Source organism: Bos taurus, chromosome 1 (genome assembly GCF_002263795.3).
Source record: "Bos taurus isolate L1 Dominette 01449 registration number 42190680 breed Hereford chromosome 1, ARS-UCD2.0, whole genome shotgun sequence".
Classification (NCBI taxonomy): domain Eukaryota; kingdom Metazoa; phylum Chordata; class Mammalia; order Artiodactyla; family Bovidae; genus Bos; species Bos taurus.
Genome location: NC_037328.1, coordinates 143,800,029 through 143,825,950, shown reverse-complemented (window position 1 = coordinate 143,825,950; position 25,922 = coordinate 143,800,029). Strand labels below are relative to the sequence as shown.

At 56.9% G+C, this 25,922-nt stretch overlaps 2 protein-coding genes across 4 annotated transcripts in view; one reads left to right on the top strand and one right to left on the bottom strand.

The window, feature by feature from the left end:
• The first annotated feature begins 2,228 nt into the window (after positions 1-2,228).
• LOC514170 (cystatin B (stefin B)) lies at positions 2,229-6,466 on the top strand. The gene is made up of 3 exons (NM_001100362.2): positions 2,229-2,373; positions 5,580-5,681; positions 6,128-6,466. Exons 1-3 carry the CDS (start codon positions 2,299-2,301, stop codon positions 6,254-6,256), a joined length of 306 nt encoding a protein of 101 aa, NP_001093832.1. The 5' UTR covers positions 2,229-2,298; the 3' UTR covers positions 6,257-6,466.
• Positions 6,467-12,740: 6,274 nt separating this feature from the next.
• The window catches only part of PDXK (pyridoxal kinase), a 30,813-nt gene continuing 17,631 nt past the window's right edge, over positions 12,741-25,922 (bottom strand). Inside the window, exons 4-11 of one of the 3 annotated variants that reach the window (XM_059881125.1) lie at positions 25,736-25,819; positions 24,953-24,999; positions 23,684-23,769; positions 22,572-22,617; positions 20,481-20,592; positions 19,454-19,590; positions 18,333-18,399; positions 12,741-18,197 (exon numbers count right to left, since the gene is read on the bottom strand). In XM_059881125.1, coding sequence (XP_059737108.1) covers positions 18,178-18,197; positions 18,333-18,399; positions 19,454-19,590; positions 20,481-20,592; positions 22,572-22,617; positions 23,684-23,769; positions 24,953-24,999; positions 25,736-25,819 — 599 coding nt within the window. In that variant the 3' untranslated portion in view covers positions 12,741-18,177. The remainder of the gene's footprint in view (positions 18,198-18,332; positions 18,400-19,453; positions 19,591-20,480; positions 20,593-22,571; positions 22,618-23,683; positions 23,770-24,952; positions 25,000-25,735; positions 25,820-25,922) is intronic. The other 2 variants (XM_024984396.2, NM_001075651.2) reach the window with 2 other exon arrangements.

Below are 25,922 nucleotides of genomic sequence, written 5' to 3'. Positions count from 1 at the left end.
TTGAGTGAACTCCGGGAGTTGGTGATGGACAGGAAGGCCTGGCGTGCTGTGATTCATGGGGTCACAAAGAGTTGGACACAACCGAGAGACTGAACTGAACTGAGTGCAGCACGTTCACAGCCTCATCTTTGAGGATTTGAAATAAGTCAACTGGAATTCCATCACCTCCACTAGCTTTATTTGTCATGATGCTTCCGGAGGCCCACTTGGCTTCACACTCTTGGATGTCTGGCTTTAGGTGATCACATCATTGTGGTTATCTGGGTCATTAAGATCTTTTTTGTATACTTCTCCTGTGGTATTCTTGCCACCTCTTCTTAATGTCTTCTGCTTCTGTATGGTCCATACCATTTCTGTCTTTCATTGAGCCCATCTTTGCATGAAACGTTCCCTTGGTATCTCTGATTTTCTTGAAGAGATCTCGTCTTTCTCATTCTATTGTTTTCCTCTATTTCTTTGCACTAATCACTTAGGAATGCTTTCTTATCTGTCCCTGCTATTCTTTGGAATTCTGCGTTCAGATGGATATATCTTTCTTTTCTCCTTTGTCATTCACTTCTCTTCTTTTATCGGCTATTTGTAAGGCCTCCTCAGACAACAGTTTTGCCTTTTTGCATTTCTTTTTCTTGGGGATGGTTTTGATCACAGCATCCTGTACAATGTGACAGACCTCATCCATTGTTCTTCAGGAACTCTGTCTTTCAGATCTAATCCCTTGAATCTATTTGTCACTTCTACTGTATAATCATAAGGGATTTGATTAAGGTCATACCAGAATGGTTTAGAGGTGTCCCTCCTTTCTTCAATTTAAGTCTGAATTTTGCAATAAGGAGTTCATGATCTGAGTCACAGTCAGCTCCCGGAATTGTTTTTGCTGACTGTATAGGGCTTCTCCATCTTTGGCTGCAAAGAATATAATCAATCTGATTTCTACTCTGATTACGCAAGAATTATCTCGAGTCTGAAGTGTCTCAGGGCAGGAGGAGGGGACAGAATTTTTAGAGAAACATTGCCTGAAACCTTCCCCCCACCTACGCCCCGCTGGTAAAAACACAGTAATAAGCACTTGCCTGAGTTGTCTCAAAATAGGAGTTCCCTGTAAGGTGTGCATTACTGAGAAGCTACTGCCAAAATCTAACTGGAGACTTCTGGGGGGCCAGAAGGAGGTGGGTGAGGCCAGCCTATACTATGTTCTGCCAACCTCCCAGAAACACTCCCGCTGGAAACCATCTTGCCTGAGAGATGTGTGCGCCACCAGGAAGGGCCTCAGACCACACCTGGGCACAAGAAAGATGACTGACTGAAGATGACCTGGAAAGCTAAGCCCACCAATACCCAACCCGAGACTGGGCTGACCACAGGGCGGAGCGGGTCTCCTGGGCTCCCCTGACTCTGCTGCCCGCCTCCCGGGCCCCTTCCCCACCAAGGCCTCGGCCTTGTGTCTCACTCATGTGTCTCCTCAGATCATCGGTTCCCCAGGGTTACACAAGAGCCCAGGCTTGGACCCCAGAAGGGTGCCCCCGCCCCAGCCTGGGGAATAGCTGAACCTACTCTAATCCCATACCCATCAGAATCAAGTCCTAGTAAGTAACACCATCCGTCTGACCCCCATGCCATCTGAGGCCCTGGAGTCATTGCCTCCCTGCCTCTGAATCCTCTGTGGCTCTTCTGTCCACCCACGTCAGCCCTTCCTGTGTCACCAGTCACATGTCCATGATGTGCACAGCAGCCCACAGGACAGGCCAGAACGGGTGGGGCGCTGGGCCTGGCTGGGGGATGAGGGGCTCCAGGGGGCACGGGCAGGTCGCACTGAGGCCCAGGCGGCCCCTGCGCCTCTCCTCCAGCTCCTCCAGGTTCTGAGCTGGCGGGAGCTTCTCCTCTCCGCCCTTGGCAGCTCTCAGGTCTGCTGCTCCCGTGTCTCCAGGCTCCTGTGGAACCCGAAGGACAGGTGACTCCCATCATCCTCCCACCCGAGTGGACCCCTTTCTCTCTGGAGATTCTGTCGGTGCTGCCCCCCACTACCACACCCATCCTGCAGGGAGCTCCCACCCCTGCCTTGTGACTCTGCCACCCAGAGGAAGATACCGAAGTCCCGCCCCCGCCGAGTCAGAGCATGTTCCTGAATGGGACCAGGACTTCCCCTCCCTGTTCCCTGTCCCTCAACCTAGGCACCTCTCCTGGCTCCACCCACGCATCACAGGACCATCCCTCCAAGTCTGGCAGTTTCCCATTAGCTCACCCGTCCTGGGAGTGTCAGCAGCTCCTACAGCTCACCCGCCCAGCCTGCCGACTGCTGACATGTGGGGACCAAATCTTGGTGGGTTCTCAGATACTCAGGATGCCACAGCCGAGATCCAGGCCATCGCTGACCAGGTAGGGCTGCTGCGGGCAGAAGGGGTCCCGGGACCACGGTGGTCAGCAGTCATCACCTCTGGGACAGAGGCACTGCACCCTAGCACATCCCATTCTCTCTTGAGAAGAGAGAGAGGGCAGAGGAGTTGGAGGGGAGGCAAGGTGACAGTTGGGGAAAAGCACACGGAGAGCAAAGGGCACAGCATGGGGTGAGGTCATCATGAGTGAGTCAGGGGCCCAGGCCGCCGAGCCTCAGGCTGTTATTTTAGCACTTTCGTGTAGGTTTGAAACGCTCTCCAGTGAAACATTTGGCAACTGAAAGTAGCTGGGTCAAGTAGGCAGAGCATGGATCAGACCCTGGGCAGCAGTCCAGCCCCTTTTCCAGGAAAACTCTTGCACCCAAGGGTCATGTGGGGTTGGGGCCTGTCCCCCCCTCCTCACAAGGGAGACAAGTTCAGGGTCTGGGGCGGGTATTCGAGTTCTGATGAGAAGAGGAAACCTAGGTCCCTTATCTTTCTTGCCCACCGCCGCCCCCCTCCCCGCTCCACTGCTGCCTCCTACATCCCAGGGCATGCGCTCTGCTGCGTCCTGGATCCTACCTTTGGGATCATCTGACAGCAGTCGTGGAAGGGGTGAGTCAGTCTTGTGAGACCTTAGACACTGAGGGATCTGGGGGACAGCCAGTGAGAGCCAGGCAGAAGGGTGTTCCCTGTTCTCCCCCTCCATGGCCACTCAGCCCAGCCCTCCCTTCCTCTTCCTGGGCCTCCAGGCCTGAGAATCCCCGCTGGCCACATGAGCTTTGAGTGAGGGTGAGCCGCCTCGGGAGACAAGGGTTTCTGTCTTAGGGGCTGCACTTGGGGTCCATCCCTTGAGAGTCACCTGTCAGTGCACCGTCCTCACTGCCCTGGGAGCGAGGTGGCCACCTGTGTGCTGGGTGGGCTCTGTGAGGGGCAGGGGCACCATCTGGGGGCCTTTTGTACTGAAGTTTTCCTGAATAGATAAGGAGAAGTGAGGCCAGAGACAGACCTGTATCCACCACATCCAGCCATCCTTGCACAGAGCAGGGCTCTCCTGCTTCCACTCCTGAGACAGACAGAGAGATGATTTCATCCCAGGCCCCCGGGAGGGTTTGTGGGCATCACTCACCCCCAGGCTGGGTAAACGGTCTGAGGGTCAGTTCCATACAGATCCGTGAAGAAGGGCTGCACAGCTGAGTGTTGAGACAAGGGTGGGCACTGGCCCAGGGGGACACACCCACACTGACCACCCTGAGAGCCGTGGCAGCCTCATGGAAGAGCAGGTGGCCCACCTTCTCACTACCTGACCCTCCCTCCTCCTGTCCTTTCCCCGACCCAATCACCAGAGTGCCCCTCCCTGCAGGCCCTTGCCAGGTGACTCACTGGCATGCATAATGGTGATGCCCTTGGCTCCCCAAGCAGCAGGCGCTTGGGCTTCACCAAGCTCCTCTGACACCCAGAACTGGTCTGGGGACTTCAGGGCAGTGAGCGCCTGTGGCTGCTGAGCACTCAGAAACCAGATTAGATCTTAAAGTCAAGACAAAGCAACCTGCTCTCCCTTCCTCCATAACAAAGCTCAGTTCCCTAAAGGCCAAGACCCTAGAAAACCTGACTGATCCAAGGGCATCATTAACATCTGACACCAAAGATCAGAAACAGCCTCTGCCCAAAGGCCCTGCATCCTAGTTCAGTTCAGTTCAGTTCAGTCCTAGGGAGACCGTCTAAAAAGGCAGCAAAGGACCACCCTGGTGGCCCAGGGGAGAAGAATCCACAGGCCAGTGCAGGGGACCTGGGATCCATCCCTGGTCCGGGATGATACCACATAGGGATAAGCAAGTAAGCCCAAGTGCCACAATTCTCGAGCCCGAGCTCTAGAGCCAGGGAGCCAAGACTACTGAAGCCCCCATGCCTAGAGCCTGTGCTCTCAACAGAAGCCCCCACTCTTTGAAACTGGAGGAAAAAAAAAAAGGAACTGGAGAAAGCTGGCATGCAGCCTCAAAGACCTAAGGCAGCCAAAAAAAAAAAAAAGAATAAGTAACTAAAAGTTAACAATGGAAAACCCAGAGTTATGACACGTTTAAAAACTAAAAACTAAAAATAAATAAAAATTTAAAGTAGAAAAGCATTTTTTTAAAACTGTCTGCAGAAGAAACTGAGATTCTTAAGAGAACCCTGGAAAAGGAAATGACAACCCATTCCAGTATTCTTGCCTGGAGAATTCCATGAACAGAGGAGCCACGCAGGCTCCATGGGGTCGCAAGGAGTCGGACACCACTGAGTGATTAACATTGTCACTTTCACTTTTTTTTTTCCCAAGAGAATTAAGGCACCTCTATAAGATCAAACCAGTCAATCCTAAAGGAAATCAACCCTAAATATTCACTGGAAGGACTGATGATGGAGCTGAAGCTCCAGTCCTTTGGCCACCTGCCAGGAAGAGCTGACTCATAGAAAAGACCCTGATGCTGGGAAAAATCGAGGGCAGGAGGAGAAGGCGTCAGCAGAGTATGAGATCATTAGATAGCATCACTGACTCAATGGAGATGAATTTGAGCAAACTCTGGGAGACTGGAGAACAGAGGAGCCTGGCGTGCCACAATCCTTGGGGTCACAAAGAGTCAGACATGACTTAGCAATTGAACATTAACAACAGAAGATGGAAGACTGAATTTTTAATAAATATTTATTTATTTTACTTTGGCTGTGCCACGTAGTTACTTGCAGCAAGTAGCTCTTCTTTGCAGCGTGTAGGATACAGTTCACCAACCAGGAATCGAACCCGGGCCCCTTGCATTGCTGTCACTGAGTCTTACCCACTAGACCACTGAGGAAGTCCCTGGAAAATTATCTTTAACATTCAATTTAGTTTAATTCTTTAGAATATTTTAATTTTCACTTTTAAAAGAGTAACTGAAAAATGGTATGTATGTACTCTTTCAAAAGAACTAAGTAAAAAGAAAAACAGGGTGTGAACTTATACACATTGTCTTGATGGTGAAAATATAAAATTCCCATCCTTGAAAAAGAAAAGAGAAATGATACAGAGAACATTTTTCTGTCCTTTATCATCAGAGTCGACAGTTGAGTGTGTCTGCTCAGCTGTAAAGGGCAGATGAGGTGTAGAAAGTGTGCAGTGCCCAGGCATGAGAGTTCAGGGGTGACATCTAATACAGGTGAGCTCACCTGTCTCTCCCTTCTCCCCTTCCGCAGGTGAAGTCCCAGCTGGAGGAGAAGGAGAACAAGAAGTTCCCAGTGTTCAAGGCTGTGAAATTCAGGAGCCAGGTGGTTGCTGGGATGAACTACTTGATCAAGGTGGGGTGTCAGCCTCTTGGGAGAGTCTGGCTGAAGTGGGAGCTCGCAGGTGCCCAGGGCAGGAGTGCTCAGCAGGGTCCTGCGGCAGCCCTCAGCTTCAGGGGTTTGGTGGCTGTCCAAAATGAGCATGCGTGTGCAAGCATGTGTGTGTGCATGTGCGTGTGTGCACGTGTGTGCTGCGGCCTCCTTGGAGAAGAGGACCTAGCCTCTCGGGTGACCAAGGGCTCTGCTGGAATGAGTGTGGGGGAGGGGTGCTGGCTGGGCACCTAGGGTGTCCCCTGCACTTGAAGGAGGAGGGTGAGAATGTCCTCAGCCCAGTCTCTGGGGACATGAAGGGACGCAGCCTCCAGGCATCCAGGACCCTCCTACCATCCAGCCAAGTCCAGTGGAGCAGGGGGACTTGGGGTCAGAGGCCCCACCTGCCCCTCACTGGACTCTCCTTTCAGGTTCAAGTGGACGAGGATGACTTCGTGCACATCCGAGTGTTTGAAAGCCTCCCACACGAGAACAAGCCCGTGGCCTTGACCAGCTACCAGACCAACAAAAGCAGGCATGACGAGCTGACCTACTTCTAGGCCTGATTTTCAGAGTCCATCACCCACGTGGGTCTCTCCTCTGCAGACCTGTCTGGGACCAGACGCGGTGCCCCTCGGGGTGGGGTGGTGTCTCTGTTCCCTGCTTTCACTGTGTTCATTTTTTTCTCTCAATCCATGATTTTAACTAAATTTCCTTCGAGGGGAGCTTGAGTTATCTTTAAATAAACATGTGTTTTCTGTTTTCACAAATTGTCTCTGTTGGGGTTTTTTTCTTCATCTGAAGCTATAATCACAGTAGAGAAGTGTCAGCAGGTGAGAGGTGTCCTGGGTGGAGCCCCCGCTGGGCCTCCTACCGCCTGAGCCCCCTTCCCTGAGGAGCCGAGGAGGGGGAGAGTGTGGCCCAGGTGCCAGTGGGCAGGTGGTACACCCAGGGTTCTGGGAACGTGTGCTCTAACCACAGCTCCACAGGCTGTCCTGGTGACTCTGTGTCGTGTCTCCAGGTCTCAGAACCCCCCACCCCATCGTGTACAGTAAGAGGGGGTGAGAAAATCTGACCCTAGAGCATTAGTTCTAGATGGACTCAGATACATTCACGCATTTCTGTTCGGGTAGAGATGCACAGATGTGTGCAGGGAGGCTGTGACCCGCAGGGCCCGCTGAGTGCCATGTCCTGCGAGTCCGGCCCCAACTACCCACTGACTGCCCGGGGTATGCGCTGGGTCTGTCTCAAGGCTTCCTGGTTTCAGCAGCCGGTTACTACCGTTAGTGAAGTCAATCCAGTGGTGTGTTTGCCGTGTGTGTGTGTTCGTGTGCAGTAGAATAGAAAAGCGCACCCTGCATTGTAAGACTAAATGCTGGGGACAGTTCTGTGTGGCTCAGGGTCCAGGTGGACAGCCTGTTCCTGAGGGCAGAGTCTGCCCCCTTCCTGTCTCCACTTCGTCTCTGGGGCAGGTGGTATTCTGTGTCAGGCCTGCTGCTGATGGATCGGAGGTGCAGGTCATGAGGGCTGAATGCAGAGCAGGTAAACAGTCCTTGGGGAGCAAACAGACCTGTGAGAGCAGGAGGAGACTCAGTCAGGAGCTGTGTGTGTCCTGCCCTATCCTGAGCTCTAGGACAGAAAACTTGCATCTCCAGCTCTTGGTCTGGGAAAATAGAAGCCAGCGAGCATATTTACATCGACTTGAAGATCAGCTATATTTCCACCTGGAAACTTCCAGTGAAGGGGGGCGGATGGGGGATGCTATGTAGGTGCCTGGACGGGACCGACAGCCCACACCTCATAGCAGGGAGCACGGAGCACAGGGACGGAGGCAGGTGTGACCACTGGGTTCAGAGGGTCCCCCAGGTGTGTGCTGGGGGTGACAAGGTTTTGACACTAGAAGAGGTGGTGGTTGCAAACCATTGTGAATGCACTAAACACACTGAAGTGTACACTGTCAAATGGTAAACAGACTTTGCTGCCAGTCCACCGGCTCAGACTCCACACTTATACTGTAGGGACCACAGGTTTGATCCCTGGTCAGGAAACTAAGTTCCCACATGTCACGCAGGGCTGCCAAAACTAAGTCAATTAAAATTTTTTTAGAAAGAGGGAAGCTACTTTAAAAAATAAATAAAATAAAAAGAATAAATACAATGGTAAAGTGTATGTTGTGTGAGAAATAAAAGTGTATGTTGTGTGAATCACACCTCGGTAAGAAATTGACAAAAATGCCAACAGGACACCAGAGGCAGTCTGGGCAGGGTGGCAGAGGGTTTCAGGGACTGCTGGGGGGTGCTCTCTCATTGCCCCCAGACCCAGTGTCCCCACCAGCCGTAGGTGCTGACCTAGTGGACACCCCTGCTCTCTGGCCCCCTGCACCTGCTTCAGGGACCCCCAGGGACACCTGGGCCCTGCCTGATCCAAGGATATCCTCTCCAGCCAGTCTCTCACTCAGCCCCAGCCCCTCACGGTCCCCCACCGGGAAGAGAATCTGCCCGGTCCCTCTCTGCACACGTGCAAAGGGCCCCTCCTTTGCACCCACCCTGAGTAGCCTCTGTTTCCCGGACCAGACTGAGGCTTGTGCCCTGGGGAGACACAGACACGGTGGCCCTCCCCACCCCCACCAGCCGGCACCCCAGTCCTCAAGCTCTCCAGACAGGGGGGAGCCCCTCTGGGTGGGCAGGCACCTTCCCCTCGTCCCACCCCAGTCCTCAAGCTCTCCAGACAGGGAGGAGCCCCTCTGTGTGGGCAGGCACCTTCCCCTCACCCCCCTTCCCCATCCTCTCTTAGCAGCCCTTGGGGGCTTCTTCCTCCCCTGTGCCCAGAACTTTGGGGCAATGCTTGGAGGTTCTGCCGCCCGAGTCCCCAGACTGCTGAGTGGCCGGCCCCTGTGTGATGTGGAGGCTGTGTCCCTGCTGGGGGTAGGTGGAGGGGAGTGTGGGACCGTCCAGGCTCAGCTCAGAGAGAGCAGCCCTCAGGCACAAGCTCTCTGAGTGCCCTGGGAACTCAGGGTCTCTGCTGACAGATGAGGTCCAGCAGGTGGGGCTTGTGCCCTGCAGACAGCTGTGGCCGTGGCCATCTGTCTCATCCAGCTGGAGTGTCCAGGGGGCCCTAAGCGAGGGGCTCCAGGGCTTCAGAGCTTCCTGCTTCTTAACCGCCCCCACAGCACAACCTGGTCAGGAGTCTTGTCTGGGCACAGTCTTGATGGACTCTGCCGAGCTGAGTGTTTGTGTGCCAGACCCCCTACTGGCAGGGGCAAGAGTGGACAGCAGGGCAATCGGGACCCCTCTGTAAGGGAGCTTATGATGTTGTGGGTGACCAGACACTGATGGCTTCCCACCTAGATCCGACCTCCCCACCTGCCCTGAGGAAACGAGGACTGTATAATTGGGACGCATGAAAACCCACACTTCCCAGACTCCTTTGCAGCAGGCGTGGTCACAACTGGTGAGTCCCAGCAGGTGGGACTCAGGCACAGCCTGATCAAGGGGCTGCCACAGGGCCAGAGTCTGCAGCAGCTGGCGTGGTTTCCCAGAACTCCTCTCCCAGGAAGCTCTCTGTGACCACAGGGACCGGCATGTAGGTCCACTGGCGTAGGGGGAGGTCCTGAGGGCCAACTAGAGGACACGGCTCCTCAGGAGTCTGGTGCCTGCCCTGGCGAGGCGGGTGGAGAGGAGCGGAATTGCTGGGCCCCTTTGGTGGAACCTGACCACGTCTGCCCTCCTTCTCCTCACTCTTCCCCGTGGGGATGCCCCCCTTTGCCGCCTTTAAGGATAAATCATCAAGGAGCACACACAGGAAGGGCTGCCTGGTGGCTGGCCTGGCCAGGCCCTCAGGCTGCACGTGGCCCTGAGCACTCAGAGGAGGAGGACGAATTACAGCCCCGCCCAGTACACAGCTGTCTGTGGATATGGTGGCCTCCTGGCCATCGAGCAGGTATGCCTGACAGGGTCTCTGTGGTGAGGGCATGATGGGCTTTTCCAGAGGAAGCAGGCCAGGGGCTCAGACACAACATATGCCCCCAGGAGCCCAGACCAGGCCAGGGCACTGCTGGGTGACCCACCAGCAGCCAGCTCAGCAGTCCCGGGCAGTGTTTGCCCCAGAAGGTCTTTGTTTGGATGGGTGGGTGGGTGGGGGGCAGCCAGAGATTTAAGGGGGTGAAGCTTGGGGAATGAGCAGTCTGGCCTCCTCCCTGGGTGGAGAGGCACAGCTTCTTCTTTTTTTTTTACTTTTTTTTTTTTGAGGCACAGCTTCTAACCGGACTGGAGTGTTGTGGGAGGGAAGAGGGGAACTCAGCCGATTGTGTGGGTTGGGGTAAGCCTGAGACCTGAAGGGCAGAGGGGCGGAGACCTGGCAGGGCTAGCCCTGGGGGCCCTGGAGGATGCGGTCAGGTTGGAGCCGCATACCTGGCCGTGAGGTGGGGAGGCTGGGCTGCAGCCCTGACCCCTTTGCTTTGGGCCAGTGGCCAATCTGTGTTTCAGGGAGCCTCTCAGCAGAGCTGGGACCTTGGTTTATAGAGGCAGCTCTCCAGTTCCCACCTGTGTCTTCTCATGGGCTTCTTTCCTCAGTCTGAGGTCTTAGGGCCCCCATCCCAGGGTGATCTCATTTAACTGAACTGTATCTGCAAAGACCCTATTTCCAAATAAGGCTGCATTCACAGCCAGGGCAGGGGGCTGGGGCGGGGGGCAGCAGTTAGGATAGACACTCTGGGGACACAATTCAACCCACAACTGAAGTCACAGATGGCCCACATCAGCAGATGTTCTTCTGTTGTAGCTAACGTACTGCACCCAGCCCTGTCTCCCATCCTAAGACTCCCACCCACCTGGTGCTCCCCATGTCTGCTGGCACCCAGGAGCTGGTCCTGTGCTCCCAGGGCATGTAGGGCCTTCCTAGCAGCCCAGGCTGTGCTTCCTTCTCCACTTGGTTGAAACCTGCCTGGTGATGGGCCTGGAGCAAAGGAGGCAGTGGAGGCCCACCCGAAAGGAACCAGCGTCAGCACCCGCCTCAGGTGTGTGGCTGTTGCTTGCTCTCCAGATGAGGGAGCTGAGTTTCCGCAAAGGCGCAAAGGAAGGGTAGTGGTCTGCTGCAGCATGGGGCATCCGGATGAATTAGGCGTTGGGCTCAAGACCCCAGGTGCATCCTTCAGGCATCCCTATCCCAGGCTTTGAGGCCCTCTCCTCCCCTGTGAGGACCCTACTTTCAATGCACTGGGTTTCCCAGGTGGCTCAGTGGTAAAGAACCTGCCTGCCAATGCAGGATATGTGGGAGATGCAGATTCAGTTCCTGGGTCAGGAAGATCCCCTGGCAAAGGAAACAACAACCCACTCCAGTATTCTTGCCTGGAGAATCCCATGGACAGAGGAGCCTGGTGGGCTACAGTCCATGGGGTTGCAAAGAGTCAGACATGACTGAGCGACTTAACAACAATCAACTTTCCACGCTATCCAACAATCGACTTCCCATGCAACCCACAGTCTCCGTTTCCAGGGCTGCCAGGCGCATCACTCGCCTGCCTCCTCATGCGTCTGCTTCCCTCAGCATCTCGTCAGAACACCAGGTACCAGATTGAGCCCCACTCTGCTGCAGTGTGACCTCATCTTAACTAGTACATCTGCAAAGACCGTGTTTCCAAATGTCACACTCTGAGGTTCTGGCGGACCTTTTTGGAGGACACCATTGATCTGGGGGAGACAGCTGTCAAAGCTAAACTTAAACATCCTCTTCAGGGTTGCTACCTTCATAACAAGACCCTGAATTTTCATTCAAAGAGGGCAAACTGAAATGTGAATTGATCTCCGTGAAACTTTTAGGAAAGGGGGCGAGGGATGGATGGAGGGAGGGAAAAGTGCCTTCTCTCCTCTCCCTCTCCTCCCTCTCCCCCCACTCCAAGGTCACACACAAGTGCCACACCCCAGGGAAAGCAGAGCAACAAGACAGAAGGGGCTGGGGCCAGCCTTGTGCTGGCTAAGACCCTGCTGCAGGGGCCAGCCTGAGTCTGCACCTCATGGGGAATTTATTCAATGCTGTAATTTAGGCAGAATTTCAGACAGGATGAGACTGTGTGGCTATGATCCCAGAAGCCCTGGGAAAGCTCCCTGCAATGCACGCCCTAGTGCCCGAATCCTATGGATGTACCCTACACAGCAAAAGGGACTTTGCAGATGCGTCTTAAAATGAGGAGTTGGTCTTGGAGTAGCCAGGTGGGCCCAGCGTCATCACAGGGTCTCCATGAGAGGGAGGCAGGAAAGTTAGTGTGAGGGAGACTGAAGAGGCTATGCTGCTGGCTCTGAAGGTGGAGAAGGAGCCGTGAGCAAAAGGGTGCAGGTCCCTCTAGAAAGATGGAAAAGGCAAGTTAGAGATTCTCTCTGGATCCCCAAGAAGGAACCAGAGCCGCCCACCCATTTTCAGACATCTGACATCCAGGCTGTGAAAGGATAAATCTGCGTTACTGCAAGCCCCTCGATTGGTAGAAATGTGTTACAGCAGCCACGGGATCGGTGTCCCAGCCTCAAGGGCCACACAGGGCTGGTAGAAGGGGATTTGAGAGGTGGAGTCAGAAGTGCTTCAGACAAGACCCCGTATCCTTGCCCACCTTCTTCCTGCCCGTCCGATGGAGCCTGGTGCTGCCTGGAAATGACCCTCGGACTTATTTACATAGGTGTCAGTAGATGGCAGGGAGAGCAGGTACTGGCCGGGCTCACAGGACCAGTGCTGTTACCAACAAGACCTGAAGGAAGCAGGAAGGAGCGTGAGGCTTGGCCAGTGACCAGAGCTGCTCCTCAGAATCAGGCAGGAGGGGTCAGGAAAGAGACCTGCAGTCTCTGATCCTCAGCCCAATCCTGGGGGAAGCCCAAGGGCCTGGAGCCCACTGCCTGGAGCATCCAAACAAGCCCTGCCCCCACTTCCCGGGCAGAAAACAGAGAGAAAACAGAGAGGGCTAAAAAAAAAAAAAAAAAACAGAGAGGGTTAGATGGATAGGACCTCTGGCCACAGGGGAACGAAGCTCCTCTGGGAAAAAGAAACCACACTTCAACAGCATCACCATGAAAATATTTATTTGTGATAATCATAAGTCAGTAAGACCAGAACAAACAGACACAGCCTCGACAGCGCTGCAAGGGGTTTATGTTTAAAACACATCCACAGGCGCACAGTAGGTGGGGCTGGCAAGTAGAGCACAGGGCTAGTGAAGCCGTCGCCGGAACCGCAGGGAGCCCCTCTGGTCCCAAGGTTGTATCATTTCCCCCAGCTTCTGGAAGGACAGGGTCGGCACCAACTGGCCTGAGTCAGAGCCTCAGTCCTCCTGCGGGTCCAGGTTTGTAACCGTTATGGGAAATCCCAAGTGAAATTCTACAAGTATGCAGCTCTGAAGCCAAAAACATTCAACACGCCACCCACACACCTTATCCTTCAGGGGCTGCGTGAAGAATTCACTTCCACCTCCCCAGCCTCAACACTGACGCCTCCCATTACCAAGACAATGGTCCCAGGTATTATGCAGAAACGCACAAATTGCCTCTATCCCCTCTTCACTCTTTGGGGCACACTGGGGGCACTGCTGCCAGGCTCACCCATTCCCTTCGTCTGTCCCTCCTCCATCCTGGTCATGACCCACACTCACCTTCCTTGTGCCAGAAGCTGGGGGCTGTGTGAGAAAGCAACAGTAGTCCCGAACCCGCTGACCCAGCTCTGTATCCTTGGCTGCATGAGGACCAAGACCCCTGTCTGGGGGGCTCCCGAGCAAAGGGCGCGAGGGCGGTGTGCCCCCTCTGTTTGGGCGGAGGGCAGCTCTCGCAGGACTGCGCTGCCCCCGGCCAGACTGAGTGGCCCATGGCATGTCCTTCCAAGCGTGTTTCCTGCTGCAGAAAATTGGGCTGCTGAGGGGCCAGGAGTGTCCTTCACTGCAACCCTGGAGCTTGGGGCCCCTCCCTGAGCACAGGGCTCTGCTCGGCTCTGACAGTGGTGAGCTTTAAAAACGCCTGTTTACTCTGCCAGGAGTTAAAAAGAAAATTCTTAAAAGAACTTTCCATTCATATAAAGTTTTAAAATATTCTCTAAGCCAGACCTAAAATCACTTGCCAAATGACCAAACGAACACACCCTGTTGTGAGCAAAGACCTCTAGTAAAAGGCAGGAATGTAGCTTGTAAGACAATGTTTCTTGATCGGTGTCTTTGCACATTAAGAACAAGACGTCTTGCACCAAGAATGAACTGCAGGAGTCCAGCGGAAGACAGGAGCTAAGGAGAGCTCAAGGTTTTAGGAACTGGGACCCTGGGCCATGTGGCAGACTCACTCAGGGCCCCCTCCCCATGCAGCGAACAGACTACAAACCCCGGTTCTGGTTCCGATAGCCAGACAGGAGAGCCCCTGAAGAAACATCCCTAGAAAGGTGGCAGCTGTGTTGCATCATGGGGTGGGGGGGCTTGTGGCAGGGTGGGGTAGGGGGAGGGGGAGTGGGATGGTCGGTGAGCTGCAGGATCTGTGCCCTCACTGCCCCCTGCTGGCAGAGACCAGAAGCAAGGTAGGCCTCAAACCAGTGTGAAGTCACTTTAGTAGTGACTCTGTGCGACCCCATGGACTGTAACCCACCAGGCTCCTCTCTCCATGGGATTCTCCAGGCAAGAACACTGGAGTGAGTTGCCAAGCCCTTCTCCAGGGGATCTTCCCAACCCAGGGATCGAACCTGTGTCTCTTACATCTCCTGCACTGGCAGGCGGGCTTTTTACCACTAGTGCCACCTGGGAAGCCCTCCAAAAACAACAGAGCTGTCTACAAAAGCAGGCTCCTGCTCAGGATGCTCATGGCTGCAGAAGCAGACACAGACTCAGGCACGGCAGCTCTGCACAAGGCTGCAAGGCCACACGTGTGCAGCACTCGATCCCTGCTTGGTGGGGGACCAGCCTGACGGCTCTCATGGGCAGATCTGGAGAACACTGCAGGAGGGGGGCGGACCCTTCTGGGGAGAAGACATGCTTCCTGACCAAGCAGGCCCAAGTTCAAGGCTTCCTGGCCTCGAGCCATAGACCTGGGCTCCCAGACGGAGAAGGCCCGCCTTCCCGAGGGCCAGGGGTCCCTGAGTGCCCCCTGACACATCCACCTGCCGCCTCCCTCAGTAGACACAGGAGTCAGCTCTCCAGGGAGTCAGGATGCAGACAGCTACTTGGGGTGATGAGAAGGGAAGCCCCCACCAGCTGGGCAGCGGGAGGTGGTGTGGACCCGAAATGGGTGGGCCTGGGATCTCAGAACTGAGTCTGAGGGCCACATGGCTGCCACCCAGACTCAGAAAGCCAGGACCATGTGGCAGCGGCCCTGTGGGCAGATACCACTCTGCTCCTCAACACACTCCCCTCCTTCTGGCCCAGGCAGGTGCTGAGGGGTCCTGAGCAGACCCCTCCCCACCTCAGAGGGAGACCTGAGACCAGGCGGGCAGCCAGGGCGGGTTATTCTGGCATGGAGCACAGCCCAGTTCTGTGGTCACAGGCACTGTGATTCACAGATATGGGCCCCGCTGCCTCAGGCAGGTGGTCCCGAGAGGGCGTGTGCACAGTGCGGTCCAGGGGCCTCCAGACAGAACAGTGTCCTCTCCTCTCTGGTGTGAACTGACAAGCGAACAGGAGGTCCGAGCAATGAGAAGGTCAGGAGCCCCAAGACAGGCTCAGCCACTGCGAAATTAAACACACTCTGAAGACTGGGTCTGACAAATTTAAGGATAACAGAGCATTGTTTTCCACAATCGCCGACACTTCTCACAAAAACAGCACAGGCTAGCCTGGCTACCTCTGCAGGACATGGCACTGATTCAAGGCTGGCTGAAGAAGAAGGACCATGTTTTGTAATCTGTCTCTAAGGTCTCCAGGAGAAGGTTTGAAATCTACACCCTGGGAATAAGCAAGCCATTCAGGGCCAATATAGCTCTCATCTTAAATTACTATTTTTTGTTACTCAACTATATAGAAAGTAAAAAAAATAAAAAGGTTTATTCTAACTTGGACCCAAACTGTATGAGAACCCACTGCTGCTGGGCACGGGTAAGTTCTGGATGGGAAATTCCGAAGAGACAGCCAGGACCTCTGCTGTCGTCACGACAGATGGACTAGGTCCCTAGGGAAAGGAGCCTGCGATACACAGGTTCAGCAACATCACAACAGACAAAGAGTGCACTTTGCTTGCGTGGGGAGGTCGGAGGTGGTTCTCACAGAAGGTCAGGGTCTCTCTGTGGGTCCCGAGCACCCCAGACACTCCCAGGAGCCCCAGTTTCCTTCTCCTAGTGCCCCAGCCTTTCCTCACAGCTGTGGCTTCATGGTTCAAGGAGACAGAAGAGCTCACGGTTTTACCGGTGGAACGGTTCTGATTGTTCTGTGTATGATACTGAGAATTAAGAGCTAAACCCACAGTGGGGGCCAGGACCAAGAAGCGCACTGTTTGCCAAGTGCATTTTTCTTTAACTTCACGGTGTGCACAAAACAAGCTGCTATCCCCAATACCATGTTTTCAGGGCGGGTTTTTACCATCTCGTTGAGATAATCAAGTTTTGCTTACAAGTGTAAGTCATCTTACACGTGCTCTCCCTAAGTTTTTTTTTTTTAAAACAGGAAACAGAAAGAAAGAAAAAAAAAAAGATTTCCCACAGGCTGGCGGTGCGGCCATCTCTGAGCTCTAGTTGGCATTGACCGTCTTTTCCATGAAAGGCTTCGTGAAGGCCAGAGCCCTGTGGGACTATGCTGGGTCCCTGGCTGCCCTACTCGGGGGCTGTCCCCCGCCAGGTCTTCCTGCTCCTCCTAGGCCAGCAGGCCTTGCAGGGACCAGGAACCAGGACAAGGACACATGCCCTGACCCACTGACCCACTGGTCACTGCAGTGAGCTGAGAACCCTGACCCTGTACACAGAACTAATGCCCGAGTTACAACATTCAGAACATGAGCGGAGTGGGGGAGAAAGACGAGAAGGGGTGCACAGAGTCCAGGGGAGACCAGCCTGCCTTCATCCGGGGGCATCTTCAACACAGGGAAGAAGGCAGTCCTGAGGCGGTGAGCATCCTGGAGACACAGGCCCAGCCTCAGGAGGGTTCCTGCCTGTGGGGCCGGGGCTGCCCTAGGAGAGCCTGCTTCCCCAGGGATGCCCATCTGGGCCCCGACATCCTGTAGTCTCCCTGCTTTCCTCCAGGCTGTGGGCTTCCGAGAGATGCAAACCCCGCAGGTCCCGGAATTGGGGGTGGGCTCTGAGCATGGGGACACCCTGCCAGGATCCACGCCCGGGGAGGGTCCTCAAAGTTCTGGGCGGGAGCCGGGGAGGTCACCCAAGCAGCGGACGACAGGACTGGTGTCAGGGCTTGGGCCCCACCCACGGTGGGGAGGAGCGGAGCTGCGCCTTGCTTCCTGGCACCTGGCGGGCACGGGACAGAGCAGCAGGGGAGCCGGGGCAGGGGGACAAGAGAACTGGGGGTGGGGTTGCACACACTAGTGGGGGGCGGGGCAGGAGCCCACCTTCGCCTTCTGGACACATCTGTCACCAGCAGTGGGCGGCAAGTACACAGCATGTGACCGACTGGCTCGACCGTAAGGAACCTGAAGACCCACAGGCGCCCTCAGCCACACACCAGCCTCTGTCCCGTGGGGGTGCCTAGGGACGCTGAGTTACACGGCTGGCCCCCTCCCTGAAACACGAGAGATGTGTAGATTTCCGGGGTCTTGGGAAGGTCCCCGCCAAAGTGACTGTGCAGCGTTTGTGCGTCCGAGCTTCAGGAACTCGTTCATACCAAGAACAGAAGCGGAGACCCTGAAACCCCCAGGGGCTGCCCTGCAGCAAAGCAAGAGGCAAAACATTCTGAACGGGGAACACAGAAGGAGAGCTCAGAGCAAGGATAAAGACATTTACATCACTTTTTGGACATGAACACTAACCCCGACTCGCTGCGAGAGGCGGACACTGTGGTCTCCCTGGGCCCCGCGCTCAGGAAGGGGACACGCCATGTGCCCCAAGCCAGCCCAGGGCCCAGAGACCTGAACACGGAGCTGGTTTTCCAGGAACCTTGGGGGAGGGGAGCTGGGGGTCCCAAATTACAAATCTCTGTGATCATTTTGTTATTTTTAAAAAGCACGACTGGCACATTTTCACAATTAAGACCAGTGGATGCTGGACACTCACGAAAGAAAACAAATACCAAGTTTCAGTCACACCTCTAAGGCAGACATTTTTCACAAGGTCGGAAACGGAGACACCTAACACTGGGCGTGACGGAGGCGGGTCCGCGCGGCTCTCACAGCACCGTGGCCTGGACGACGATTTCGGGGCTCTCGATGTCCTTCTTGCTCTGCACCATCCTCAACTCCAGCTGGGCAGGGCTGGGTTTCACTCCTTCCCCAGACTTGGCTGCAGGACAAGCAGAGCATTGACGACAGGGCCGGGGCCGGGGGGGAGAGTCATTCCGAATTTCTCTCTTCCTTCCCTTTGCCTTTGGGGTGAGCCCCAGCGCTCATCCCTGAGTGTCCATCTCTGCAGGGATAGACATGCTGCTCCACCGTGCTGCTCCTCCCCAGCCCTGACGGCCTCGGCCAGGGGGACAGCGGGAGCCTCGGCCTGCATGACGCCGCCCCACACCTTTGCCGCCCGCCCGCCTGCCAGGTCTACCTTTTGCACACTTGATGGTCCGCTGCAGAACATGGTGCATGGCTGACACGGTCTTCTCACAGGCTACCTGCAGGGAGGGGAGGACACTGAGTCCCGCCCACACGGGGCGCTCTGCCCCCAACCCCCATGTTGCCCGAATGGACACAGCCCACCAACAGGGCGCTGGCTCCACGATCACACACTCCCCCAACCAGGAGAGCCGAGCAGAGGGGACTGTGTGCTGAACAGACCACAGGCAACCGTCAGGACTGCCTGGCACGTGGTAGGTGCCTAATAAGCATTTCAGGAATCCATCTGTTACAGAGAACGTACACAGGAAAGAGCTCCTGCCCCCAGGCTGGCCAGAGTCCCTGTGTGCTGGCCTTGCCAAGTTAAAGACAGGGTTCAGCAATGCCGGGTAGGCAAGTGGACTCCCTCCCCGACAGCGGGATCTGGGCTGAGCTGAACTCAGGCTCGGCAGAGGGCAGCCCCAAGAGGCCTCGGTCTAGGTATCGGGCTTCCAGTGGACCGTGAAGCAGGTCTGAGCTCACCCTCTGCCCTCCAGGGAGGAAGGAGGAAGAGAAATGGAAGAATGTTGGCTTGGAGTCACAGCACTCACCCAAGCCTTGCGGGTGATGGGAAGGGCCCTGTCCCACCCTGCATTTCGCAACACCAAGCGGGTCACCCAGCCATGCTGACCACCGAGGAGGGTGCACACAGGCCCCCAGTGAAGGAGGGCAGTGCAGAGGGAGGTCAAAAGACACAGTTGTGTCGCCTCCGCCTGACCACGCAGCATGCAGCAAGGGCGCCATTCCCCAGGTTACCAACCCAGTCTTGCAACCGCTCGCCTGGCCAGCACACAGGGGCACTGCGGACATTCACACACTAAGTTGGGGGAGGGACAGACAGGGGACATTCCGTAGGAAGAGATGGGTCTCCAGCAGGTCTGACCGCAGGGACTGCGTTCTGGGATGCCCTGCCCCTGGATTTCCCTCCCGGGATGCTTTTGGACCTTGAGTTGCTGAGGCCGCAGCTCCCGTGTCTCCACGAAGCCCGAGATTTCACTGGGTTCAGGACCTCCCGTGAGTTGGCCCGGCCAACTCCAGCATCTTAACGTGCTGTCCCCTTTACACCCCACTGACCTTGAGGTTGTTGGGGTGCTTGTGTGTCCACGCCAAGAGCATGGCAGCGAAGAGGTCCCCGGTGCCCACAAAGACCGCGTCCACCTTGTGCATCTCCATGCGGATGCGCTGTGTCACCATAGAGCCGTCGGGAGCCCCTGGGGGGAAGAGTCCAGCATCTGGGGCCCCAGATCCTCGGCCGGCAGAGGCCCTGCAGTGTGGCCTGGGAACTGGCCAGCCCTCCCCTGCACAGTGTCGGGGGCTCGGCCAGCCTGGATCCCCATGCTCCCCAGTGACCGCCCATCCCAAGTGAGAAAGTGAGGGACTGGGGCCCCAGAGGGCTACACAGTCAGAGCGGCCTGTGGGGGGACAGTGCACAGCCTGAAGACGAGGGGCCAGCACATGCCAGGCTGGTGCAGCAGGAGCCGCAGGAGATCTAGAGTTGTAGGGACCACGTGAACTGGCTGAAGTGGGGGCGCGTGTGCAGGCCTGTGTGCATGAGTATCTATAAGTGTCCTTTTGCACAGACAGAAAGCCACGCATGTGGGACTGCTCTCTGGGCCAGTGAGGTGACCCCAGGCTTCTGTCGTTTTACGCTGTGGCAGCCGCATAATTAAAATACTGACACGGCAGAGTGTGAGATGAACTCCCAGTGATGTCAACACCAGGACCAGCTCCGAGGTCAGGTGGGGTGAGGGTGGGGAGACGCCTGGTTTCCCTAGCAGCTGGGCTCCAGCTGGCTGGTCCCCGTGACTCTGGAGTCTCTAAGAGGGGACGCTATCCGATACTGTGCTACCAGCTTGGCAATGGACACGGAGCACTGAGTGGTGACCCTGGGAGAGTGGTCAGCACCCCACGCTCACTGGATCCCAATTCACAGAAACCTCTCCTGATTCTGTTTCCAATCTGGTCTTGGGAGAAGAAAGGTGTTGGGAAAAGAAAGCTGGCCACTGCCAAGTCAGGCAGGATTTTCTTTCCACTGAACCCAGCCTCGGAAGCCTCAAGGGACCTGCAGCAGGAGGGAGCACAGCGCCGGGTGGGGACCTACGTGTCCTCTGGCTCCCCAGAGCCATCAGGTAGTCACTGCCCCTCGGGGACAGCAGGTCCGAACTGGTGATGACCACTGTGTCCGGGCCCATGGAGTGCAGCATATCCATCACCTGCCGGACACAGGGAGCGCATTAGCCACGCCTCTGCCACAGCCAGGGAGCTGCCCCCCACTGCCCCCTCATACCCTTCAGACTCTTAGAGTCTGGATGGGAGGGAGGCAGAGGCTGAGAATGTGTGAGCCACACCCTGGCCTCGCCCAATGCCCTCCCCGTCGCCCAGCACTGACCGCTTGGCCAGGTTATAGCGGTATCCCAGTTCCCCACCCCCACCCTGAACTTCAAGTCCAAGGGTGCAAGCCTGTTGGCCCCCACCCTGCACGCCACCTGTGCCCAAACCCTGGAGGAGTGAGCCAACCCACCAGGCCATGGTCCTCCCGTCTTCCCTCACCAGGGCTCTGGGGTGGCAGGAGCCACGCCCGGCAACCCCCAAGCAACAGTAGATTCCACCCCGTCCATCCTGGGAAGCTTCGAACTCATCTTTTATTCATTCAACAGACACACACCCCCTCCCTCCCCAGAAGCACACGCACTGGGGGCACCGTGTGGCAAAGTGCCGCTAAGCCAGAGTGGATGGAGGGGAGTGGGCGGGGCTCGTGCCAGGTGGGAGGAGGCGACAACTACTGAGCCAGGGCCTGCGGCAGGGGAGGCCGCCAGCCAGAGGGTCGTGTCCTAATGAGGAATGGACACCCTGTCTTCCCCATGCTAATGCCTCAGAGCAGCGCGGGTTAGCCCGCGGGTGGGGGCCTGGCCAAGCAGACTCTGGGAGACGAGTCCTCTGCCACACACACACACACGTGTGCACCCAGAGCACACCCATGCACATCCATCTGCATGCACCTGTCTGCATACTCGCAGACACACAACACATGCACATACCCCAAATGTACGCATACTCTCCCCATACACTACACGTACACAGCCTGAAGGCACGCACAGGATCACAGCACCACAAGGGGGCATGCCGTCAACACAGCACCCCTGCACCGGGTACCAGAAATGTCCTCTAGTTCCCAAGGCGGGCCAGTGAGATGGGGTCATCCTGACACCCCTGGCCACTCAGAGCAAGACCCTCAAAGCAGCGAAGGGGCTCCTCCCACCCCACTCTTCTGTCCCAGCGAGCCCTCTGCCTATTGGGGAAACACACACACAGCGCCACGGGTCCAGGTGTGACCACAACTGGCCGTCACCAGCTCTGACCCAGGGCCCTGGATCCTTTGAGTGTGTTTCCTGGGCTGTGAAGTAAGCACAGCCTCTGAAGAGGCCCAGACATGAAAGGTATGAGGCCCTGGAGGCCCTGGTGCTCTGCACACTCAGCCCAGGGGTGGTAACCCCACCTAAGGCGGAATCCTGGCAAGAGGCCTATGGACCTGAGCAAGTCCCGAGGGAAGGCTGAAAAGAACTCTGATGAAATCTCACCCAGGGCTGCAGGGAGGCCCAGCCCCTCCTTCCTGTATGGACTCCAGAAACCCCAGCCAGCCAGCCCCCGAGGGACAAATCCATCCTGTGCAAAAAATCTTCACCCTCATTGTGTGCACACACCCCCACGCACTCTCACATGTGCACACGGATGGGACACACCCTGTAGATACACACAGAGACTGGGGTGATGCCCACAAGCCCGGGAACGCGAGGACTGCCAGTCACCTCCAGAGGGTGGGGGACAGGCCGGAAGGGATTCTCCTGCAGGACAGACAGAACACGGCCAGCCCACCGCTCTGGCCTCAGGGACCCTCAGAGCAAACTTCTGTTGTTCTAGGCACCCTGTCTGCAGCCCTTTGGGACGGCTGCCCTGGACCCTCCTGTGGGGACAGCTGTGATGAGCAGTGCATGCATCCAGACCCAGCAGGCACTAGGCTGTCCATGACCAACAAGTGGCTGAAACAGCATTTACAACGTGTCCCTGGCTGGCTGATGGGAAGCTGGATGCTGGCCACGAGGGCACCCATCTCCCATGCCTGAGGGCACGTGGCTGTCCACCCCACCACAAGCAGGGCTATCTGTCCATGCCAGGTTCTGGAAGGTCTCCTTACCTCTAAGGCTTCTTCCTGGGTGTGGATCTTTCTCCCAGTCAGCAACCTGGAAGACAGACAGGCACAGGTGAGCCACTGCTTCCCCGGAGCCCACTGTAAGAGTCCGGGGCTCTGGCGCACTGGCGACCCCTCATGCCCACTGGGAACTGACTTGGCATCTGCCAGCCATCATGGACCAGGAGGATACCATGTCTGGGGTTTGACTCATATTTCTGAGTCAGCTTTAAAAGGGACTCACAAGTCATAGCGGGTGGTGAAATCCCAGATTATGGTTGATGTTTGCATGTTAACAATGAGGAAGGGTGGCCAGGCATGGTCACAGCAGAGTGCCCATGAGGGCGGCTGGCGTCCACAGTCAAACATCTGTAACCTTGGTTGGCCATGTTTGCACAAGCCACCAACCACCAGGGATAGCTGGGCGAGCCGCCATCCCTCAGGATCGGCTGGTCCAGGTCAGGGAACCCCAGTCCCCAAGAATCCAGGAGCCCCGTCCCTACTTTAAGGGGCGGTCTCGGAGCCCGGGGGGCTGTGGCTGACAGTCCAACAGAGCCGGATGCTATGGGAACCCACCGACTGCAGCGCTTAGCCAGCCCCACGGCCCGGGAGCCTACTTGTCACTCCCTGGACACCTGGCTCCCCCAGTCATCAGGGGGTGGTGGGGCTGGGCATCCAAGGAAGACCACTGGACAAGGACACTGGGCAGAGGGGTCGGCACAGTCCTTTCAACCTCATGTGGAGATTTAGGACATGGGCTTCAAAGCTCCAGGGGCGGCCTGCATCAGCTGCTGTGGGCTCTCCATCCCGTAGGCTGTTGTCAGCCAGGTGTGTCCTTGGCTCCTCAGGGCACCTCTGTCCCTTCCTGACCCCAAGAGGTTCGGGGTCAGGAACTGTTCGGGAACACGGCTGGGGGACAGCATGACCTCAGGGAGTCGGGGTGAGAAGACTAACCACTGCGGCTGATGACCAGCACCTGCCCTGGCACTCAGGTGGGCCTGGCGGCTCCCCGACATGGGAGGACCTGCCCCACACACTGGGGCCGCTCCGGTTCGGTCCCTGTCACTCTCCCCAAGGGGTAGGGGCCTGACAGCCCCAGGTTGGTTCAGGGGACTTACTCAGCCTCGAACTGGTTTGGGGTGATGATGTCTGCGACGGGTACCACCTTCTCTCTGTAAACGGGGAGGAGGTCATCGGGGACGTACTGTGGGGAGAAGAGGGAGCAGGCTGACCCGTGGGAGCAGGGGTGGGACCTAGGGGGGAGGGGGCAGGCTGACCCACGGGGGCGGGGGTGGGACCTAGGGGGAAGGGGGCAGGCTGACCCACGGGGGCGGGGGTGGGACCTAGGGGGAAGGGGGCAGGCTGACCCGTGGGGGCGGGGGTCGGACCTAGGGGGAAGGGGGCAGGCTGACCCACGGGGGCGGGGGTGGGACCTAGGGGGAAGGGGGCAGGCTGACCCACGGGGGTGGGGGTGGGACCTAGGGGGGAGGGGGCAGGCTGACCCACGGGGGCGGGGGTGGGACCTAGGGGGAAGGGGGCAGGCTGACCCACGGGGGCGGGGGTGGGACCTAGGGGAAGGGGGCAGGCTGACCCGTGGGAGCAGGGGTGGGACCTAGGGGGAGGGGCAGGCTGACCCATGGGGGTGGGGGCAGGACAACTTAGCGGGGCTCGTGCTGCAGGGACCCCAAGGCAGGGCTGGGAGAGCCCTTCCATCCTGATGATCCAGGTCAGGTCCCCACCAGCAGCTCTCCACCCCCTCTCCATGAGGACACCATCCACTCTACCCCTGGTCAGGGGCCGGAGCCCAGGCCCACTGCCAGCTGGTGTGTCATTGGTGGGCTAAGAGTGACTTCTATGGTTTTAAATGGTCGTGGGGGGTGGGGGGGGGGAGTCGAAAGGAAACCAGTACTTTGTGACTGAAGGCAAAAGAAGGGGGCAGCACAGGGTGAGACAATTAGACAGCGTTACTGACTCAATGGACACGAGTTTGAGCAAACTCAAGGAGATGGTGACGGACAGGGAAGCCTGGCGTGCTGCAGTCCATGGGGTCGCAAAGAGTCGGACACAACTTAGCGACTGAACAACATTTTGTGACACGTGAAAACGAGCAAATTTAAGCTCAAGTGCCCACACCTAAAATCTGATTAGAAAACAGCCAGGTTCATCCTTTTGCAGATTATCTGCAGCTGCTTGAGCTACAACAAGGACGCACGGCCCTAAAACCCCTGCTCTCGGGCCTCCACAGAACCCCCTCTGCCAGCCCTGCTGCTCCTTCCTGACAGGGCAGCCTTCAGGTCTGCAAGCAGCATCTCGCCCAGGCAGTACACCTAGAGGGCAAGAGTGCCCAGCCCCGCTGACCTCCCCTGAACACGCGGGGACGCACTAACCATGGCGCCTTCTCCGTCGCGCTGGTCTCCCATCACGGGGTCGCACACTGTGGATACAAAGTGCACCTCGTCAGCAAACCTGTGGCTGTCCAGAGGGGCCCCCAGGCTTGTCTGGTAAAGTTCCACACACGCAGCTACAACAGGCAAAGTGCACTTCCCTGGAGGCCCAGTGGTTAAGAATCTGCCTGCCAGTGCAGGAGACATGGTCAATCCCTGGTCCAGGAAGATCCCACGTGCTGTGGAGCAACCAAGCCTCTGCACCACAACTACAGAGCCCGTGCTCCAGAGCCCGGGAGCCCACGTACCGCAGCTACCGAAGCCCCAGTGCCTTACAGCCCGTGCTCCACAACAACGAAAGCCCACCGCAGTGAGAAGCCTGAGCAGCACAACCGACAGCAGCCCCCACGTGCTGCAGCGAGAGAGCCTAGGCGCAATGCCAGCCTGGCACTGCCAAAGATAAATACGTGTTTAAAAAAATAAAACGGGAAAACACAGCACCCCCATCCTCATTTTCCTCCTTACCTGGCATTTTACATTTTCTGTCGGGGCCCCACCTGGGGAGTCTCTCATCCTAACCCTCCAGGGACAGGGTGGTCTCACATACACACCCAACCTGACACTGATCACAGCCTCTCTCACGCACCCCAGACCGACACCAGATTCACGGTGAAGATGCCTTTCAGGCTCTCGTCCCTGGAGGCCCAGCTGCTATAGAGCCCAAGTGCCGGGAGGGGCAGAACATGGAGTTGGGGCACCCAGAAGGAAGAGCACCCCAGCACCTACCATACACGAGCCTGGGGTTCTGCTGCTTCAGCTCCTGCACGATGTCCACCACCATGGCCAGGAAGGACTTGTCTCGTGTGTAGCCTTAGGGAGGGACAGAGACTCTTGTCACCCAACCACGGCAGAGGAGACACAGCGCCACCACAGCTACCTGCCTGGAGAGTGGTTGGCAGAGCCCAGATCCGCC

Coding starts and splice junctions, on each gene's coding strand:
- LOC514170 (NM_001100362.2), top strand. CDS start 2,299: ATGTGGGGACCAAATCTTGGTGGGTTCTCAGATACTCAGGATGCCACA. Junction 2,374..5,579: donor TCCAGGCCATCGCTGACCAG/GTAGGGCTGCTG, acceptor CCCCTTCCGCAG/GTGAAGTCCCAGCTGGAGGA. Junction 5,682..6,127: donor GGATGAACTACTTGATCAAG/GTGGGGTGTCAG, acceptor CTCTCCTTTCAG/GTTCAAGTGGACGAGGATGA.